The sequence below is a fragment of the Triticum urartu genome, chromosome 6A (assembly GCF_056163025.1).
Source record: "Triticum urartu cultivar PI428250 chromosome 6A, HENAU_Tu73, whole genome shotgun sequence".
NCBI classification, from domain to species: domain Eukaryota; kingdom Viridiplantae; phylum Streptophyta; class Magnoliopsida; order Poales; family Poaceae; genus Triticum; species Triticum urartu.
Window position 1 is genome coordinate 562,401,599 of NC_141878.1, and position 23,657 is coordinate 562,425,255.

The 23,657-nt window shown below is 42.6% G+C and overlaps 1 protein-coding gene across 1 annotated transcript; it reads right to left on the bottom strand.

Annotated features, from left to right (window-relative positions):
• Positions 1–6,696: 6,696 nt before the first annotated feature.
• On the bottom strand, positions 6,697–7,200 carry LOC147966335 (uncharacterized). The gene has a single exon (XM_087530791.1). The coding sequence runs from the start codon at positions 7,198–7,200 to the stop codon at positions 6,697–6,699; it is 504 nt and encodes a 167-aa protein (XP_087386917.1).
• Positions 7,201–23,657: the final 16,457 nt, after the last annotated feature.

Genomic DNA, 23,657 nt, shown 5'->3' on the forward strand with positions numbered 1-23,657 from the left:
ACACCATTCTCTGCCTTCCATTGCAGCAATTCCAGTGTGGTGCCCAGCTTTTTCTTGTCACCTACGCAATTCGGGTACAACAATTTTTTGTGATCCTCTAACATGCGCTGCAACTTCTTCTTCTCCAAATCACTTGAGCAGTTTCTCTTTGCATCGGCAATGGCCCGACCTAGATCATCAATGGGCTCATATGATGCCTCTTCTTCAGCTTCTTCCCGCATTACCGGCTCAGCTTCTTCCCCCATTGTTGTATCATCGTATTCAGGGAACCCATGGCTAGGATAGCTGTCGTCGTCCTCTTCTTCTTCATTGTCTTCCATCATAACCCCTCTTTCTCCGTGCTTGGTCCAAACATTATAATGGGGCATGAAACCGGTCCTAAACAGGTGGACGTGAATGGTTCTTGACGTAGAGTAATTGTGACCATTCTTACAGCGAGCACATGGACAAGGCATAAAACCATCCGCCCGCTTGTTTGCCTCAGCCGCAAGCAGAAAAGTACGCACGCCCTCAACGAACTGGGGAGAGCATCGGTCATCGTACATCCATTGCCGGCTCATCTTCATTACACAACACCGAATAGACCAAATTAATACAAGTTCATACATAAAGTTCATACAACACTTAAATGCAACAAACAAATAACTCTCTAGCTAAAGCATTTAAATGCAACAACGAATACGATCAAGATCGCAACTAAGGTAACAATGGATCCAACAGCATAACGATACCAAGCCTCACTATCGATGGCATATTTTCTAATCTTTCTAATCTTCAAGCGCATTTTCTCCATCTTGATCTTGTGATCATCGACGACATCGGCAACATGCAACTCCAATTCCATATTCTCCCCCTCAATTCTTTTCAATTTTTCTTTCAAGTACTCGTTTTCTCTTTCAACTAAATTTAACCTCTCGGCAATAGGGTCGGTTGGAATTTCAGGTTCAGATACCTCCTAGAAAAAATTTCTATGCCAACTTGATGGGCATAATTTGTCATAAACACGAAATGCAACTAGTTTTAAAAGAGAATATACATACCACATCCGAATCATAACAAGGACTAGGGCCGACGGGGACGGATATCAAAACTATGGCACTATATGTATAACAAACAACGTACGGGTAAGATAATTATACGAGTAACTATATATCCAAATCACACACATCAATTTTTATATAAAATTTCATGAACAAGAGGCTCACCACAAGGTGGTGCCGGCGACGGGACGGTGCGGGCGATCGACGGTGGCTACGAGGGAGATTTAGAAGGCACTAAGTAAACCACACCTACATATGCAAACTAAGTGTTATTTTTGACCTCAAATTGCATATAAATCAAATACTAGCACATATATATATATCCTCCAGAATTACTAAACTCACAAATTAATCACTATATAAACCAATTCAAGAGCTAATCTAGCAATGAGAGATGAAAGGACAAAGTTGCTAACCTTTGTGATCATTTGAATGGATGAGGGCCTTCAAATCTTGACAAATTTTGGGCAAATTTTGTGATGAACTCGAGAGGAAGAAGGGAAGAATAGAGGAGAGGGTCGGAGAGGGGAAAGGGGGAAGAACAGAGTGCTGGTGGACAAAGGGTTTATATAGGACGACCTTTAGTACCGGTTCGTGCCAAGAACCGGTACTAAAGGGGCTGGAGGGGCGCCTGTCTGACAAAATCCTGCCACCACTCTCATTAGTACCGGTTCGTGGCATGAACCGGTGCTAAAGGTTCACCACGAACCGGTACTAATGAAAGCGGCCCGGCTAGCCGTTGGAACCGGCACTAATGTATACATTAGTGTCGGCTCAAATACAAACCGGCACTAATGTGCTTCACGATTGACCCTTTTTCTACTAGTGCACCTTCGAGTTTTAGCACACGTTCAGCTCGATGACGATCCCCGGACTCCGATCCAGCAAAGTGTCGGGGAAGAGTTCCGTCAGCACGACGACATGGTGACGATCTTGATGTTCTACTGTCGTAGGGCTTCGCCTAAGCACCGCTACAATATTATCGAGGATTATGGTGGAAGGGGGCACCGCACACGGCTAAGAAAACGATCACGTGGATCAACTTGTGTGTCTAGGGGTGCCCCCTGCCCCCGTATATAAAGGAGCAAGGGGAGGAGGCCGGCCGGCCCTATAGGCGCACCAAGGAGGAGTCCTCCTCCTAGTAGGAGTAGGACTCCTACTAGGAGGGGGAAGGAAGTAGGAGCAGACCCGCCGTCTAGACCCACGTGTGGAGCATCATGTAGACGCTTAGACTCATACGTGGACATGCACCCTCTTGGTAGACTTTTAGACTCATGCGTTACCTCTTGGTAGCTAAATCCAAACTGGACTCACACCACTTACGCCAGTCCCCGAACCATGCATCCCCGCCGTTTAGACTCACACGTGGACATGTGTGCGTGCATGTTGTGGGTCCAGTTGAGTGCGATGCATGAGACATGCCTTGGTTACTAGGTCTAACATCACGCCGCATCGAGATTTGAGGCAAATGAAGGAACGGGCCCCGCACTCCTTTCACAGGCCGGACGCATTCTCTCTCGATGGCACCACACCCGGTCCGGTGAATTTTTAGCCCCTCACGAATTTGCATTGATTATAATGATAGCAGACGGGCATCATAGCCGTAGAGAACGGCTTCGAGGCCACGCCTCCCGTTGGTAGCATATGGCACATATATGGACGAAAGAGCTTAACATGGGGCACTCATCCCATTCCCTGCTATGATTTCATGGTGGCCGCATAAGATCTTGAACTTTCGAGGTTACAACCATAGGAATGTGGTAAATGGCCCAAATATGCGAGGGGGGCGAGAAAGGCGACGCAATTACCTACCCCCATTATTGAAGTTTGTTTTTTCTAGAAAGAAACATTTTTTTATAAATAAGGAATTTTCAGCACTTATTAATAACAATTTTATAATTTCACATTGTAAGGTGCATTTTTTTCTCTAAAACAAAGGTGTTGTAAACGCACAAAACTCCTCCTTGAGCCTCTCACCATCACCTTCTTGTTGAACTCATCCAAATTGGATTTCCCTCTTTTTTACGATTTTCCTTTGTTTTTGTTTTTTAGACAAAAGGATTTTGCTTTGTGTTTTTTGTATTAGTAACATAGGGTTTTACTTTGTGACTGGTAAGCGGCCTGTGAGCCTGTTTGGTTGTTTCTTTACGAACTGGACCCACGGGCCGTTATTTTCTGTGCTTGACACGGATAGGGTCCGTGTCATCACCCCCATCGCCCACACACCCCCGCCCCCTGACCCCCACCCTCCCCACAAACCACCCCGCCGCGACCCCGCCGCCTACTCGCCTGGCCGCTCTCGACGGTTGGAGCAGAAGAGCGCGGAGTGAGATTGGGAGGCCGTCAGCAAGCACCTAGCGACTACCGGCGACTAGTTGAAGTGAGAAACCCTAACTTGTAATCTTCGACTTATTTGTTCCTTGTTGCGTTGCCGTTTCGGGAGTTGGATATGGTTTTCAAAGTCAGAGATTAGATAGTTAGGATTTTTAAATCGGAGGTTAGGTGGAAGGAGATGCAGAGATTGAAGGAAGTTTTCTACATCGGTGGCTAGCTGGGTATTTTTTTTAGGGTTTGGTATTCCATGGTTTTCATAACAATGAACAAGTGCAGATGCGTAACACAGTAGCAGCAAATTTCAGCAAACAGTCCTTTAAAAACTTTAAAAAATATTGGCCTTGTGCAGTGGCGAATCCAGGAAGAAACCAGAGGGTGGGCTCAAAACTTATAAGCTGGGCTAGTGGATTAAATTCCTTTTTAGGCCGAAATTAGGTTGGGTTTAGTAAGGCAGCCATTAACCTGTAGTCCTAGATTGCAAGTCAACTAAACATTTCTCAGAATAACACTTCCTGTAGTGTTTTTTTTGCAGAATATGAAATTTTGATCCAAATATTTGTATCTTTGTAGGGAAATAACAATAAACTCTTAATTCTGTTGCCCAAATTAGTTCATATTTTAAAGATTATAAATGTGAGGGCGTACAATATATCAGAGTTTTTAGGAATTATTTTAGTCTTTATTTTGTGTGGTTATGTAGTACCAGGAAAAAGTGAAGTAAGTTCATTTTCTCCAACATGACAGACAAGTGGCTAATTGAGTTGGTTACCCTGACGATCCTTCGTCCGTGCAGAACAGATTTTCTTTTCTTTTTCAAGGACCATATTGTTGGATGCGGATGTATGTAGATGGGTTGTATGTTGAAGGTGTGCGTGTGTACATTTGGGTGGGCCGAGTAACAGTAGTAGTAGGATTTATGTTTTCATAGGACTTTTCTCAGAGATTACTGCTCAGTCTCAGACACTACCTCAGTTGTGCTGCAGAGGAGGAGGGGCCAATGTCGCGCGTTGACGCTCGGGGTGAGCCCATGCTGCCGGTCGAGGATGAAGAGAAGGACATGTCTGAACAAGCGGTCAAACGGTCAAAGGGCAAAAGCATAAGAAGAGCAAAGTGACTTGGACAGAACCGGTGACTTTTGGGAATTAGGGGTAAAACATACGAGTGGGAAACAACTAGGGGCATAAATATAATTATCCCTTAACAATATGTAGGAAATAAATAGCAATTAAATTATACATCTACAGATCGTGCCATGCTACACAAGGCACCAGTTCAGCGCCATCCCAGACAGTTCATTGCTTTTTCAAGCGAGAGGGAGCCGCATGTATGATTTTTGCGTATACAAAGGGAATTCAAGGGCGATCATCTGTGGTGAAAACTGGTGCAGGTTTGTTGAAGACTTCGACCTGCGAGAAGGTGACCTTGTCTCCTTCGATTTGACTGAAGACATTCCTATGGTTTACTGCTGCAACCTGCCAAGGACATGCGATCAAAACGAAGAGCATAAAGATCCTCTAGAATTAGTTGTCATAAAGAAGGGAATTAATCTTACGAAGCAAGACGAGCGTAACCTACATGACCTTTTGGCGATGAAGAAAGGTTATATAGGTGCATTTTTTGTCCACCGCTTCACCAAGTCGAACATAGGAGGAAAGACGATGGTATGTTTTTGGTGTACTGGTATTTTCTATTTTGTATGCAATTTTCTTTGTTTTTTCATGGAGAGAAAGTTTAATGATATGCTATTGTAGCTGAAACCAGTGAATACACTGATGTGTGTTTTTGCATATCCTTTTGTTTCCCATAACTGAAGATCCTTATGTAATATATGTAGATGTAGCTGAAGATCCTTTTTGTTTACTGCTCTTTCACATATTTGATAATTTTTCTTCCTATGACGGTGCATACAGAGATTACCGGTGAAAGTTGTCAACGCCCTGAAGACCCCAGGAGATGGGGAGATACCGGGAGATGGGCTTGCTGGCATTCGGCTATGCAAGGACAGTTTGATGCTGGTCAAGTACCACACGTGTGATGATGGCTGCATCATCTTCGGCAAGGATGGAGTGATTTTGTTGGCAGTGAAGAGCTTAAGGTTCATAAAGCCGTTCTTTTCGGTTACAAGACCACCACCCGTGAAGATCTTTAGATCGAGGTGGTTATGAACATGCTGACCGAGGAGCCACAAATGTAGCACGACAACGCAAGAGTGTCCTTTACACTAGGTATAGTGTGAAAACTATTTTGATAGCAGTTATGCATCTATGGGGTTACGTCTTCATTATGTCTTTGGTGATGATGACTATGAGAGGAGGACATGTTGTAGTTAGAGTAAATGCTAGGATTCGACCCTATTCAGGACTCAAAATAGGTCTTTCACAGGTGGTTGCTTTATTGGCTGCTGTTTCCCTGGCTATAATCATGAAGGATGGTAATGCAAATGGAATCGTTAAGGGGGTTTTATTAATATTTTAAATCATGGAGTTAAGATGGTAGAACTACCTATGAGTGTTTGCGTAGGAGATGCGGGAAGGGCATCAGTTGTGTTCTTGACTCTTTGGCAATGCAGGAATAATGTGAGATTACAAAATAAATGGTATAGTGATCTTATGATTCTTGTTTAGCTAATTTGCTTGTGGATCATGGGATGGTCTATATTGCAGATGAAGGTGGTAAACAAAGAGGTGCTGATGGTCTATATGCGGACGCTAGAGCATGTAGAAGGTGAATTGTATAGTTCATCGCAAGTGTGGAGTCACAGGGTACTGCGGTGTCGCCTGCGCATCTCTGCTGTACTTTTATTTTTTGGACCTTCATGTTAAGTCTGGCTGGGCTTGCTACCATGTATGATTTGTGCTGCTAGTTGATTACTTTAGTTTCTAGCTGTAGTTTGTATCAGGGGCTTGAAAGACCATGTGTTTTCTGTTAATGGAAAATCAGAGGGGGCGACCCTTCTTTTGATTAAAAAAATGAACTTTCTCTATGAAATTAAAAAATAAATTTTCTCTATTCAAACCTAGTTGAGAACAGTATTCATTATAAATCTGAAATAATCTTTTGGAAAAAATGGCTATCGCATTCTGTGTATTCATTATAAATCTGAAATAATCTTTCGGTAAAAATGGCTATCGCATTCTGTATCATAGCTAGAGAAACCGAAACAAAATAAACGTCTTAAGTATAATATCTCGTGAACGTGGATCAAATTAGGCAAGACAGCTAGAATAAAGGATGATTCAACTCGCAGGAAATTTGAACTTACGACTTACTAGCAGTATAATAAAGTTTACAGACTATTAGCTAGATAAATAGAAGAAACATTTTATGTTGATTCATTCTTCCTTCCGGACTTCTTTGATCGCCTGGATGGTTTGGCGAGATGTTGGCGCTGACTCTCGAACCCCTTCTGGAAGTTCACCAACCGCCTGTATACGTCGTGGCTGGCATACGCATCCATGGAAGCATAATAGATGTTCTTCAAGGGCAAGGGCGCTTCTGCCCATATATGGTGGTCATCTTCTCTGAGAACGTCCTTCATCTTGTTGTAGCTGTGGTGGATGATGGAACCAGCGTAGTGAGCCAACCCATACTTTGGCTTAATCATCACTGGATCAGGCACTCTCCACATATTCTGGATATCCACAAAGTTTTGTACCACCAGACCAACATGCTTGAGTTTTTTCTTGTCATTCTCGATGTCCACCCCAACAAAGGTGTACTCCTCGTCGAGCAGGAAGGTGGCAAGCAGGCCGCAGTGCTCATCAGCAACGCTTATGTGGTACACGAGGACGTAGATGCCAACGCATAACTGGACCACGGCCGCCATCTGTGTCGGACAACGAGGCCAGGTGTACTCCACTCTAGTGCAACTATCTTCTGGTCGTCGTTCCGCAGCCAGTATTTGAATCTGCCAATACAGTACTCAACACAGCTAGCCTTGTTCGTGTACTTCACACAAATTTCGGTATTTCCATCTGCCCTAGCACCATAATCATTCTCAAACGCCATGCCGAAGGTCTGTAATTGATGAAACCAGTATAAGACATGAAGCATGACAATAACATGATAACAAAAGCCGAGATGAATATGACGGCAGATAGTATAGGAATTCTGGCGCTATTGAAAGTTTATGTCAACAAGTGCATGAACAATTTAAACTAAACAAGTACTCCCTCTGTAAAGAAATCACTAAAGCAGTGAACCAAAAGTTGTTATATTTCCTTGCAGAGGGAGTATATGCGAATTAACAATATAAATTTACCCTCTTGAAATATTTATCTAAACAACTGCATCAACAATCAAGAATAAACATGTATCTATGAATTGTTCATCACCCATGCAGATGAAATTGTGTGTGCAAACTAAAGAAGCAGGAGAAAAACAAGAAATTGACAAGACAACGGACTAGATGTTGTATGCAGATGAATCTGTGTGCAAAATTCTCATAAGGCAACGGACTACATGTTGCAGGCAGATGAATCTGTGCGCACAAAATAAAGAAGCAGGAGAACAAGAAATTGACAAGAAGAAGGCCATCGTATGTGCTGCTACTGGAGAACTACTAACAAAATTGACAAGAAGGAGAACTCACCATTCCAGAAGCCAGATTGTTGGGAGAGTGGGCGACGCAGAGGAAGAGGGAATCGAGAGGACGTGGAGGTAGAGGAACCATTTTTGGAGAATCGTGGCAGTGAGGACGAAGCGCCCTCTCGCATGCCTGTCCTAAATAATTGGGACGGGGCTCGTCCCGCCTGCTGGAGTCCTTGCTTCCTTTGTCATGTTCACATTTAAAATGGGCTCACCCATAGGCCCGTATAAGAAAGCACAAGAAGCCCAAACGCTTCACGGTTGAGATTACTGATCTAAACTTGCTAAAAAATTCTCAAAATAAAAATATAGCTAAAAAAACTTTACGTGATCTAAAACTACCTCTTCGTGAGATCCCAAATTCCCAATATTTCCTTGTGGTGGGTTGTTAGAGAATCCCCTATACATAAACATTACGTGATCTAAAACTACCTCTTCGTGAGATCCCAAATTCCCAATATTTCCTTGTGATCAGTTGGTAGAGAATCCCCTATAAATACGAAGCTTTTCACGACATAGATCGTATACTTCCACCCCACGCCGCCCATACCTAGCCTTCCATGACTACACCGAATTACCACCCCACGCCGCCCAAAGTAGCTCCCAGGTCGGTGAAGCCGACGGAGCCGTCATCTTCAAAGCCTGCGTCGGCGAATCCTGAGATGAAAGACAAGGGCACGTCAGAGAAGGCGACGAAAGAGAAGGGTACGTCGGAGAAGCCGGCGAATCAAAAGATGAAAGTGAACGGCAATGGAGCCGGTCGCCATCGACAGAATCCTCCGGTAACAATCGAGATTCTTGTATTGTGTATACACCCTCCTTCCCAAGTCTGCATGCAATCCCATTATTCACGGCGCACTTCTTTTTGATCTCGTTTAGTTACAGCCATAACGAACTATCCCTATTTTACCGAAGGGAGATTGGTCTGTCTAGAAAGGCTTGCACGAATCTTAGCATAAAATCAATGACATAGGACTTAGATAAGCAATACTTAGGGCACATCTACATGTGCTTTAGCAAAACTTAAGGGAGATCGTGGATACCTTCCTCTCTTAGTTTTTAGTCGTGAATGCCTCTCTCTGTAATGAAACTAGCGCTAATTTTCATGCTGGAAAGTTCTACGTGCAACGATATGGAAAGGAAGGACTAGTAATTCAACTTTGTTTAAAACCAGCAACCGAATCAACAAAATAATCATAGTACTCCTAAATGCCTGATCAAATACGCAGTAGACAGAATACAAAGTAGTTTTGTATGTAAGTTGCACGTCTCACTTATTTGGCGTTGAGAACATCAAATGTATGTGCTATATTAAATTTTAGGTTGACGTCAAATAAAGGAGAAAACTAAAGAGAAAGATGGATAGTAGGATCACATGTTACATTCCTAGTATGGTGATTATCTATAAACTATTGATCTTGTGATCATGTATGCAATTATTTTCGTAAGCGTGATGCCTGAAACTTTAGTAGTGTACATAGAACAAAGTCTGCTCTTTGTACTAAAAATCTATACTATTATCAGTCAATTTGCGGACAGAGATAGCTTGTTTTTCTATGTCTGGTGTTCATTATATGGCCTAAAAGCTCTATAATTTCATGCAGCAATGTAGAGCACAATTTTGATATTGGCATAGATTACATCTAGTCGGTTCTATGCGTGTTTAAATGAATTCCATACAGAATCTAATCACACTATTTGTACATTCAGGGAACTCAGGTTGCTTCATTGCTGCAATACGAGAAGTTCATAAAAGATTTAAATGCACAGCAACTGACGTACATCAAGTTGATTGGATTGGGTGAACTTCTCAAGACTCCTGGCATGAGAATGAGACGTCTACTGTGCCAGGCCATCGCTTATTCATATGATGCAGAGCAAGATGCCTTTATAATTAATGGAAGACCATGTAGGATCACACTAAAAGATGTGGAGCATATAACAGGCCTGCCCTGCATGGGGAAGAATCACGTCTCTTCAAATCACAACAATACTTTGGAGTTGTGGAAGGAACTGAAAGACCCCAATGACACAAAAGTAACTTTGAAAGGATTGCTAGCCAAGATGAAAGGAAACAACACACCTAATTTTGTCAGGCCATTTGTCTTGTACACCATAGGCAAATATGTATGCTCGATAACACAGCAGTATGTGGACAACAGATACCTTGGGATTGTTAGAAACGTTGAGACAATAAAGAGCACCAATTTTCGACAGCTTACACTTGACCATCTTATGACTAGCGTCAGGAAATTAGTAAATGGTGGAGCAAATCTGGAGGGCAACCTACCATTGCTGCAAGTAATACAATCATTATTAACATACAATACATTTAATTTTATGGAAAATTTTCTAAGCTGTTTTGTTGTAATGCAGACGTGGTACTATGAGAAGTGGAGGGTGCACCAATTGGACTCTACCATCTTGTATGCATTAAGTTTAAGGCCGCTGATCCAAAACTGGAGTGACGAGAAGGCACAGAAGGTTGACAACATAATCAACAAAAATTATATAGGGGTTGGAGAGGTAAAGTGTTAGTACTGTGTGCCGGGATTATCTACCATGTGTTTTGAATGATACTAACGACACTAACATACAGTATGTCGATGACCTGCTGCGGCCTTTCAATCTGCCACCAGTTGGGATGCCGGTCAAACCAAAGAGTGACGGTTAGGTAAATGATGAACATCAGACATAAATATATATTGTAACTTTGCAAGTACAATCGAAGTCATATGCTTCTAACTGCTTGTAATTTGCAGGATAAGGCACTCATGGGCCATGTATTGGCTGATTTGAAAGAAGTTGCCTTCATTGTGCGGGAAGCCAGTGCACAACAATTTGATAGGATGAGCACCCTTGAAAAAAAATGTAGGAGTTCCTTAGGCGTACACTTGCGAACGGCAGACGCACGGATGACCTCATCATAGAATTCAATGTAAGTATACCATTATGAGTTTCTATAAATATTTTACTATCAATACTCTCCACACTAACACATTTGTTTTAAAGAACCACCACTATGGAATATTTGATGTTGATCGCCCAGGAGTAGAGGACATACAGCTATCTGACCTGGGAGTACCTGCGGACCCAATGGAGGTCCCAGGAGAGAATACTAATTACCAGCAAAAACAAAAAAGACACGGAGGTCATTGCCAAAGGCATTTCTGCTAAGGGAATACAAAAAGATAACATGGATGCCCCCATGAAGAACATAGCTGAAGATTTGCAGCCTGCTCCTAGTTTGCAATCGCGAAAGCATTCAAAAACCACCACAAGCCTTGAAGCTTTCATGGTGATACACATTTCAGATCTAACTGATTTTGTTTTAAGTTAATGAAGATTCGTAGCTAACAAGTGCTTTATTTCGAATCACAGGATCCTATGAATTTGAGGCACAATGAGAATGTGCGAAAGGCTGAACAAAGAAGAGATCAAGATGATGAAGATGTCAGTATTGAGGTGGGGGAGAGGCAGGTACCAAAAGCAAACACCGGTCTGCCAAGGCTAAGGCAATAAGGGAGCCGGAAGAGACACATGGCTTCCTAGTTGATGAGGACAACTATGATGATTCTTTAGCAAAGCAGCGACAAGATAGCGTGGTTGATTCCATGCTACCAACTCGTACGAGCATCCGGAAAAGAGTGGCATCTTCATTATTGTGCAATGAAGATTATGTTCTGTACGATAGTGATAAGAAGAGAAAGAGAAACAACACTCCATCGGAGTCTACCAACGATTCCAAGGACACAAAGAATACAAAGAGGAAAAACCGTGCAAGCATTTTTAAAGATACAGACACAGGTGCTTCGAGGCTGGAGACCGACCTTGACAAGTTTCGACAGAATCATGTGGCCGAAATTGTCAACACCTCAGATCTTGATAAACAATTGGTGGTAATTGATGGCATTGTTCTACTACAGAAGCATTTGCAATGCCTCACCATGACAGATGGGGTTTTATATGACAAATGGTTGGGTGACGAAGTAAGATATTTGCCAAATTATTTTATCAAATTTCTTTTGCACAGTACAATTAACTTGAATTTTGTTTTAGTTGGTTGATGTTGTGATTCAGATCATGCGTCATGATCATCCTGAGGACATAAGGGGCGGGCAACTGGTTTACATTGAGAGGGTGGCCGGCGTCGCTATGCTCGAAAGAGATGGTAAGGTAGAGAACTGCCACGAGGCCGCTTTGGCAGGCAGTCATGGAACAACAAAAGGAGACAACTACCTCAGACATGATCTGGTACCATCTAACCATGACATAAACACATTTATTTTTGTAATCATTATGCATGTTGATGTAATCATCTTTGTTGTCCAGGTTTTTCAACCTACGAACATGGCGAACACCCACTGGTTCCTTGTGGTCGTAAACCCCAGAAGGAGGGAGATTCGGATTCTTGATTCACTTTTCAGCTACGTTGTAACACAAGTGGTTCACGTGGTGAGATTTTAAACATCTTTCAATATAACACAGCATTTAGCATCATACCTAACCTTGAACCGTGAGCAACTTCTCATACCATGGACTTTGGCAGATACGTGGGGTGGAAGCACATCTGAGAGCATTGCTGCGAATCAATGGACCACAAAGCCATGCATGGCAAGACATTAACGTGACCCAATGGACAGTAAAGCATGTTCCTGTGCCAAGACAACATGACAAGTCAGTCAACAGTATTAGCTTCTCAATATGTTTTGAATTTTTAATATGTGAAATGGTGCTAACAGAATTAATTGTTGTAGTTCTTCTTGTGCACTCTACATGCTGAAGAACATTGAATTCTTTACGGGAGAAGATCTTACGCTGCGTTATGACCAAGTACGTAGAGTAACACCTAAAATTCTGTCAATTTTGTAAACATATGGAACGATACTAACATATCCTCCCATGCAGGCATACATTGACAATTATAGAAGAGAGCTGCCTGTTGCCCTTCTTACTTCGCCCTACAACAAATTGAAGTCCATGAAAAGGCTGAAGACGTACATTGCTAGCCTATCGGATGCAGCTGTGATTGAAGATCATGAAGATGCAAGCAGTTAGTCCAGCAGTGGTTGATTCTTAGATCTGGAGTGTACACTTGGTTATGAAGCGGTAGAGTAGGGTGTGGTTTGGTTTTAGTCCCGAAGAAGGTTTCCTAGCCATGTTCATAGTCCAGTGCGGATTAATCAAGTTGTAATATTTCACAGTACTGGTTCCAAATACTATTCTTGAAATAAATTTGGTCTGCATGTGAGACGCTGAAACATATATTTGCTTTTTTCAACCAGAACTTTTGAAGCTTAGGAAGGTTAACTGAATTCTTAAATTTACATTTAAGTGTCGACGGAGTCTGGACAAGATTTAGAACAATTACATCGCTAGTTAGAAGTTTTAGAATTTTTTAAACATCGCTAGGTAGAAGTTTCGGAATTCTTTTAACATCGCTAGTTAGAAGTTTCAGAAAAATTTCAGCGAGTGCTGAAATATTTTGGCATCGCTAGTTAGAAGGTTCAGATTTTTTTAACATCGCTAGTTAGAAGTTTCAGAAAAAATTTCAGCGTGTTGAAATATTTTGGCCGAAATTCAGTGAGGCTGAAATATTTTGGCTGATTTTCAAAGAAACGGGAACGATATCTTTTTGATGATCGTGATTCTCATTTTTTAAACCATACCTTACCTTTGCTAAACTCTCCACGCCCCCCCTAATATTCAACCAGGTGGGTCCCCTCCCTTGATTTCCTCCAACCAAAGAAATCTATACATAGATATATGTCCGGGTTGTTATGATCCCTATAAATAGGGATCCTTTGAAACCTCGTAGATCATAGTTCATCCTTCTGCGCCGCCCAAACCAGCAAGACAGAAGGACGGAGCAACCCAGGAATCCAGCAAGACCGAACGACGGAGCCAAACATGGATCCTCTTGTAACTCCCCACGATCTCAGCCGCTGCTATTTTCGTGCCACGATCTTCCTCGCATGATCTCTTGCTGCGACCCCACTCGTTGTTTGTATATTCATGTAACTCCACATGTTTTTAAACAAATTAAGTTGGGGGCATTAGGGGAGGGCCCTAGGATTTGTTTCCTACCAGATTGGCAGTTCATTGATTAATTCCAGGCTAAATCTTAGCGTCTGGTCTTGTCGATGCCAATTAGTGCAGCGGGCGCTTGCCTTCTTTTTTTCCTTCCGCACGAGTCATGGAAGGCATCGATGGCCCATGTTTTAATTCCATACTACTGACCATGATTAGCGCCTAGAGTTGAGGAGACCACGGTTGGATAGTTTTTTATTTTCCAATGTTTATTTTATTTCAGATAAGTGCCTTGCAATGGAGATTACCTTAGATGACCATTCAAACGTAACCAAGCTGAATCACATGATAGTATTTGCACATACATGGAACTCAGCATGCTTGTACCTCATGCAGTAGCGTAGAGCACAATTTTTTATGTTGGTATATATAAGTTGTATTCATCTGTATGAGTGTTTAAATTGTATACCATGCTGAATCTAATCACACTTGCACATCCATTGAACCCAGGATGCTTCTTTGCCGCCATATGAGGAGTTCATAAACGGATTAAACACGCAGCAAAGGATGTACATCCAGTTGATAGGATTGGGTGGACTTCTCAAGATACCTAGCATCAAAATTAGACGTGTACTTTGCCTAGCCATCGCTAATTCATATGATGCAGAGCAGGATGCCTTTATCATCAATGGGAGACCATGTAGGATCACACTAGAAGATGTAGCGCATATAACAGGCATGCCCTGCCATGGGAAGAAGCACGTCCCTTCAAATCTTGATGATAATATGGAGTTGTGGAAGAAACTGAAAGACCGTAATGACACCAAAATAACTTTCAAAGGATTGCTAGCCAAGATGAAAGTCGACAGCACACCAAATTTTGTCAGGCCATTTGTGTTGTACACCATAGGCAAATATGTATGCCGAACAAAAGAGGAGTATGTGGATAACAAATATATTGGGATTGTTAGAAACGTTGAGACGATAAAGGGCACAAATCTTGGACAGCTAACGCTTGACTATCTTAGGGATAGCGTGAAGAATTTTGTAAATGGTGAGGCAATTCTGGAGGGGAATCTACCACTGCTGTAGGTAATTCGTAGTAGTACAATTATCAGTTACCTAACATACATTACATAATGTACGGGAATGTTTGTAAACTGCTTTTGTTGTCATGCAGACATGGTACTACGAGAAGTTCAGAGTGCACCAATTGGACTCTACCATCTCGTATGAATCAAGGTTAAGGTCACTGATCCAGAACTGGAGCGAGGAGAAGGCAAAAAAGGTTGACAATATAATCCAGAATAATTATCTGGGAGTTGGAGAGGTAAAATGTCAGCACATTGCCTGGATTATGTAACATATATATATATTCTAAATCATACTAACGACACTAAACTGCAGTATGTTGAGGACCTGATGAGGCCTTTCATTCCAGCACGAGATGGTACGCTGGCCAAACCGAAGACTGGCGCTCAGGTAAATGAGTTACATAAGGCACAAATATATATTGTAACATTCCAACTAGTATGAAGTTATGTGATTCTAACTGTTTCAAAGTCTCAGATTAAGGTACTCGTCGGACGTGTATTGACTGATTTGCAAGAAGTTGCCTCCCTCGTGCGGGAGTCCGGTACGGAACAAAACCATAGGATGTGCACCCTTGAAAAGAAAATGGATGAGTGCTTTAGGCGTACCCGTACAAATGGCAAGCCACGGAGGACCTCATCAAAGAATTGAAGGTAAGCCTAGAATTATGAGATTAGTATATATAATTGGAAATTTATGTGTACAAATTTTTTTCTAATTTAGTTTACTATCAAAACACCCCAGACTAACATGTATTTTTTAAAGAAAAAACACGATGGAATATTTCCACGAGTGGACGACATACATCTATCTAACCTCGGGGCACCTTCACACCCAATGGAGGCCTCTGTTGAGAATACTGAGCAGGCTTCTGACCAGGGGAAACAAAAGGATGTCACGGAGGTCGATGCTAAGCACGATTGTAAGCAGGGAATAAAAAATGATGACATGGAGCCCCCCATGAAGAACCTTGATGAAGATTTTGACGTACGCATGTTAACTTAATTATGAAACAATCATTGTCGTTTTAGGAATAACATTTGATCTTCTACGTACAGGATGAAGCATTTGAAAGAGCTGCTGCAAATATCAAACAGGATCTCAGTGGTATTCATAAGCTTTTAAAAGAGGTGGATGATATCCAGGGAGCTCCTAGTTTTGATAACCAAATGCATTCCAAAGCCACCACAAGCCTTGAAGATTTCCAGATGATGCACATTTTACCTATAATTGAGCAAGAATCTGCTAAAGGCTAACACACGGTTTATTTCGTCTGACAGAATCCGTTCAACAGACGGAGTAAGCAGCACTCTATGAAGGCTACGGGATCGGGAGATCCTGAAGAGCCCCGTGCCTTCACAGATGATGACAGCCATGATGAATCCTTTGAAAAGCAGCAACAAGTAAGTGTGGTTGGATCGACGCCACTAAATCATGGAGGCGAAAAGAAAAGGGTGGTATTGCAATTATTTAAGGATGACGAGTATGCTTCGTACGACACTGAGAAGAGAAAAAAAGAAAAAAAGACTCCATCAGAGTGTACAAATGGTTCCGAGGACACGGACAGTAAAAAGAGGAAAATCGGCTCTAGCAACTTAAAAAAGAGGTCAGATGTTCCTGAAACCCAGAGGGACCAGCTAGACGTGGTTCGACAGGATTTCGTGGCGTCACTGATCAACACTACAAATCGTGAAAAACAAATGGTGTTAGTTGACGACATTGTCGTGCTATCAAAGCATTTGCAATGCCTCACCCATAAAGATGAATCTGAAGATGCGTATGGTTGGGTGACGAAGTAAGATAGTATTTCACAAATTTGTTTATGAAGTTTCATTTTTGTACAATACAATTAACTTGATTATTGTTGTAGGTGGTTGATGCTGCGATCCAGCTCATGCGTAATGATCAACCAATTGACACAAGGGACGGCCAACTGGTTTACATTGAGAGGGTGGCCGGCGTCGCTAAGCTCGAAAGAGATGGTAGGATAGAGGAGTGCTACGAGGACGCTTTGGCAGGCATTCCTGAAACAACACAAGGAACCACCTACCTAAAACATGATATGGTATATTAAGCTGACGTAGAACAGATTTTTTTTATTACTATGCACGTTGATCTAATTATCTGTGCACTCCAGGTTTTCCTACTTACGAAAAGTTTATACACACACTGGTTCCTTGTGGTCGTAAAACCCATAAGGAAGGAGATTCAGGTTCTTGATTCACTTTTCCACTGTATGATACCCAAAGAAGTAAATAACATGGTGAGAATTTCAAAATATTTAATTATAAGAAAGGATTTAACATCATATGTAAGTATTAGTCGTAGGCAACTTCTCATCCCATTGGGCTTGCAGGTACGTGGGATGAAAGCACATCTGAGAGCAGCGATGCGAGTCAATGGGATTGAAAGCAATGCATGGGAAGACATTAACGTGACGCAGTGGCCAGTACGGAATATTAATGTGCCAAAATCCGATGAGACGTCAGTCAACAATATTAGCTTTTGTTTTTGTTTTAGATTGTTAATATCGTCAGTCAACAATATTAGCTTTTGTTTTTGTTTTAGATTGTTAATATCTGAAATGCTGATCTAACAACATAAAATGTTGCAGTTCTTGTAGTGCACTGTACATGCTGAAGAACATCGAATTATTTATAGGAGTAAAACTAAGGTTGCAATATGACGAAGTACGTAAAGTAACACCTAAAATTTTGTCATTTTCTGAAACATAAGGAACGATACTAACATATCCTCGCATGCATGCCTACATCGACAAATTCAGAAGAGAGCTACCTATTGTGCTTGTCGATTCACCCTACAACAAAATGAAATACGGGACTAGGTTCAGGCAGTACCATGCTAGGCAATCGGATGCAGCTGCGGTTGAAGACGACGAGGATGCAAGCAGTTAGTCCAGCATTGTGGTTCATTCTTACATGTGGAGTGTACACTTGGCCATAAAGCGATAGAGTAAGGTGTGGTTGGGTTTTAGTCCCGAAGAAGGTTTCCTAGCCGTGTTATTAGTCCATTGCACATGAGTCAAGTTGTAAAACTTCAATAATATTGGTTACTATATTTTGCTTGAAATAAATTTGGTCTCTATGGGATCTCGTAGAAATCTATATTTTCTTTTTACTACCATGTGACAATAATGATGCCTGGGGCAACCCTAGAAGAATAATGGATTATGATATGTCTATTTTCATACGAGAGAAAAATTTATTAAAGCATGAGCATAGCCTCACAATAGAAGTCAAAAATGCTGCCTGATTCAACACGCAATCCCAGCTATGTCTCGCAGGTAGGCCGCAAAGCCAAAAAAATAGAGCATAGGATAACAAGAGTAAAAGCACGTACCATAGGGGGCCTCTGCAGATGCTGCAACGCTGAATTGAAGCGATCACCTTTAGGAGCACAGTGGTGTGGACATGGTACATCCATCCTGCCTCAGGGAATCACATAGCATGTTCTGTCATAGCCCTGCAAAACAGAGGAAAAATTACTACTTGTACTAACCTTGTCAAGTGTGTGCATGTAACAAATGTTGGACATAACTAAACACGGAAGAATGGAATGCAACATATGGAAGATCGAATGCTCATTCCTTTCTCTGCTTTTTGCGAGGACCATTACTCTCCCTTTAACAAGGCTAAAACATCATAATAAGACTTAACAGCAATCTTGAAAAGGTGGATATCCCATGTGAATCTAATTTTTCATATAAAGCACATGCCAAGTCTGTTGATCCCAGTCCAGCAATTGCACAAGAAGAAGCGAGCATCATAAATGTTGAGCAACATAAGCTATGGATTGTTTATAGTACATTCCAAAATTAATAGCTTATCATCTCCATTGATCTCCAAATCTCACCTATCAGCCAAATTGAAAGAATACATGTTGAATGCAACGATTGAACGTTCGTAGATCAAGCAGACGGGGGTGGACGAATGGGGCTGGCCATCGAGGCCGGCGGCCGGCTTCATCTAGTCCCGCAGAACATGATCCATACCCAACCACCTTGCCATCAGACGAGATGCATGGCCAGATAGAAGCTGCAGCCATGGCTGAGAAATGATATGTAGAGGATGCAAACAACCAATTGGGGTGTGGGAAAGAGGTTGCCTATAACCTTGTGGCGATAGGCACCCGCATGGAGAACTGGGAGGTGCGATGGTGCCGACTCTTCGCCGGCGGCCGCCGCGGGAAGGGCAGTGGGCCTCCTCTCGTGTTCGTTGAAAATGCGGTGCGAGATCGCGAGGGAATTGGGGTGGAGGAAGGGAAGGGCCGCGACGCGCGGCTAGATCCTGCCGGCGACGAGGGAGGGAGGGGCCGTGACGAGCGGCTAGATCCTGCCGGCGACGAGGGAGGGAGGGGTCGTGACGAGCGGCTAGATCCTGTCGGCGAGGATAAAAACTGTAGCAGCAGCGAGGCATAAACCCTAGCGAACGGGATAAATATCGAACCGAAAATAGCCCTCAAATTCATACCGAGAATACCCTCGAAATATTTGGGAGGGAAAAACATATCAGTTCAAAATATTTTTCCTCCCGAAAATGCCCCTCAGGGTCTGATATAATACACGTGACATCAGTGTATTGCATCGGATCTGGACCGTCGATTTCGCTCCGACGGACGGTCCATATCGTCTGGATGCACTGTAAAATGACTTGCAAAAACCACTACAATACATTTTTTTGCAGAAAACACCATGTCTTTAGTAATCTTTTTGCAAAAACCACTGATCAGCGGATTAGAGTCGCTTAAGTGTGTTTATAACAAATGGGTCCCTGTTTTTGCTTACATGGCGTAACGGTTTGGGTTTAAAGCAAAAAAGTCCCTCAATTTTCTTCCCCCATGCAGCCCAAATCCTCCCCACGGGCTGGTCCCAATATTCCTCCACAGCCGACTAGCATGCCCGTCGCCGCCCCTCCCTCCGCAGGACGCAGGCCGCCGCTGCCCCACTCTCCGCAGGATGCAGGCCGCTGCCGCTCCCTCCACGACCCGCTCGCTACCCAGGCCGCCGCTGCTCCTTCCATGGCTGTTGCCGCCACTCCCTCCACGGTCGCCGCCGCCGCTCCCTCCGCAGGATACAGGCCGCCGCCGTCATCGCCCGGCACCGGATGCGGTCAAATCGGCCTGCAACGTCCCCGCCCGGCCAGATCGGCCTGGTGAGCCCGTGGAGCAACATCGTCCACAGCCTCGTCGGTCATGGGGCGGCACCAGGCCGCGGCGACTGTCTCTACTGGCCTGCAACGGCCACGCCACCCGTGACGGCCATCTCTACCCGCGAAGAAGAGGCGGCGGCGCTGCCACGCCGCCTGCGAAGAAGAGCTCGTCGTGGAGGCCGCGTCCTCGACGAGCTACAGTTGGTCGGCTGAGGAGCTCGAGGTGGTTGCGCTCCAGACGATGCTCTAACCCTCATGGGCATCCTGTTCTGTTCCCATACCCCAATGGCCACCCTTTCGCCGGCGACGAGCGTCCTGTTCTGCTCGCGTGAGCCATGGGTGTTGTGCTGCCGGTTTTGTGCACACGGGGGGCCTAATTGCGTTTTTGTTTTTTGATTAAGGGGTGTCCATATAAAATTGTTGGGACTAGTTTGTAAATATAGATAAAAACCCATTTGACATGAGAAGTTATGCCACGTAAGCAAAAACAGGGACCATCTGTCATAAACGCGCTCAAACGACTCTAATCCGCCAATCAGTGGTTTTTGCAAAAAAGATTACTGAAGACATGGTGTTTTCTAAAAAAAAAATGTATTGTAGTGATTTTCGCAAACCTAACCTTCAAACTGGTGGTTTTCTGCAATTTACTCATTGGACCAGGCACCCCATTTGCACGGCTGGAAAGAATGAGACGGTATCCTCACTTAGCGGTGGCAGGTCTTAGTAATTTTCTAGACCTTTGATCCGACGGTTGCAGACTCTTCAACTATAGTGAATCAACGGCTATAACAATTGAAGTGATGTGGTTTCATGAGGAGGTAGAAAAATCATCTAGTGGGATGCCTCTATTTAGATATAGAAGATTCGGAGAGAGAGCGATGGGAGAGACGGGGCAGGGACATGGGGCAGATGGATCTGACGCTGAATCCGGCCGTTGTTGCCCTTGCGGAAGTGGATGCCTATTCCAACCGCCGCCGGCTGCGTCTGAGTGTGGGGCTCCGGCTACGAGCGCAAGGGCGAGGGCGGCTGTGAGCGGCGGTTGCGGGCGTGAGAGCAAGGGAGGCTGCGAGGCGTGAGCACTGAGCACGAGGGATGTTTTCCTGCTATCTGTATATTGCTCTTTGTTTTGCTGCTTTCTGTATATACTGCTATCTATATATATTGTTGAATTATTGTTTGTGTGCAGATGGAAATCTCATATGAGATGGACTCACAGATGAACAACTCCTCATTGCTGGACATGATGAATGTAGGATCGAGTAACATAAATTGGGTTGGAACACCATATTGATGAAAGTAGCTGTTGAAAATATAGCCGTTGGAGATATAGACTATAAAATTTAGACAATCCGCTGAAAAACCGAGATTCTATAAAATGGAATTTTTTACACCATTGTATACGTGAAGATATAGACTACCAAATTTAGACAAGCCACTAGAGATGCTCTAACTCTCTTTAAGCATTGTCAATAAATATTTTCAAACTATGCAATGTACAATTGCCACATGGACAAAACTTACAATCATGAAATGACACAGAAAGCTAAAGTAAAAGGGCAAAATATATTGTTATATACCATGATTTACATATATCTTTACCTACTAATAAAGCACCTACTGCTTCTGGTGGTACGTCATTTAATTTACCCCATAAGTTGACAAAATTTACCCACCGATGCCACCAGTAAATTAAAAACGATTTGGTTCCACCAAATTCGCCGCCGCGCTCCGTTATTTAAGATGATGATGCTGAATATATATCAGATGCATGGAGACAGCGCAGTTGCTAAAGCCTATCTATTCTACCTTGCACACCAGGGTTAGATCCCCAAGTGCCGCATATTTTCTTGACCTTTTTTGTCAGGCACCTCCCTACCCACCCAGTGCGCGTTAAGTGGGCCGGCCCGCAGGGCATGACGCCTCTTTTTTTTCTTTTTCTTTTTGCATTTCGTCTTCTGCTTTTTTTCTCATTTCTTTTTTTTCCTTCTTTAAATTAATTTGAGATTTCCAAATTTCAAAAGATTTTAAAAACATGTTCGAGAAATCATAAAATGTTTGTGATTTCAAAAATATGTGGGAAATCATAAATTTTTTGCAGTTTCAAAAATATAATTGATTTTTCAAAAGTGTTCGCAAATTATTAAAAAAAAGCACAATTTGGAAAAAAAATGTCGGGAAATAAAACCATGTACATGATTTTTGAAAAAATAATCGTGTATTCAAAACATATTCGTGAATCCGACAAAATGTCCATGAGATTTTAGAAAATATTGAAAAAACTCAAAAAAATTGCAAGTTTGTGGTCGATGAGATTTGTTTTTAAAGTGTGTCGTGCAGTGGCATGCTCATTGCCTTGGGATTTACCAAGTCGACTATATTGCGATCACGTGGACATCACATCCATCATCAGCGAGGGTGGGAAGAAAGATAAGTGGCAACATGGTGAGTCACTGTGTCAAAATAGAGGACGCTCATATGTCAAGGTTTTTTTTTTTGAACACTCATATATCAAGGTATTGAGTCATACTTATTTGGCTAGAGTGTAATTTTTTATCCCCAGGTTCTGCAGATTTCCCCCCCTCTTTTTGTGACGCACCTCCCCCCCCCCCCCCAGCGGGCGGTCACGGGCCGGCCCGCAGGGCATGACTGCCTTATTTTTTTCATTTCGTCTTTTGTCTTTTCTTTTCTTTTCTCATTTCTTTTTTTCTTCTTTAAATTAATTCGAGATTTTCAAATTTCAAAACATTGCGAGTTTTGAAAAACATGTTTGAGAAATCATAAAATGTTTGTGAATTCAAAAATGGTGTTGGAAATCATAAACATTTCGCAGTTTTAAAAATATATTAGTGATTTTAATGTCAAGAGAGGTCGGGATAGACCGAATTTAACGTGAGAGGAGTCCATTAAGAGAGACCTGAAGGATTGGAGTATCACCAAAGAACTAGCTATGGACAGGGGTGTGTGAAAGCTTGCTATCCATGTGCCAGAGTCATGAGTTGGTAGCGAGATTTTATGGGTTTCACCTCTAGCCTATTGTTGTTGTTGTTTAAAAAATATTGGTAATTTTATAATTGTTCGCAAATTATAAAACATGTTTGCAACATGGCGAGTCATTGTGTTAAAATAGATGACGCTCGTATGTCAGGGTATTGATTCAAACTTATTTGGAGAGCATGTAAATTTTTTCTCTCCCGTTACAACGCAAGGGCATGTTTGCTAGTATAATACATACACATAGTTCAACCAAAAGAAAATTCACACACCAAAGTCCAGAGCACAAAACGTCCCGAGTACATACAAGAAGCGCCCATATTCAAGTCCACAAAACTCAGAACTCAGACATCTTGGGAAGTTTTATTTCGGGAAGTTTTATTGTATCTCCATCTTATTATTCTGAGGTGACCGG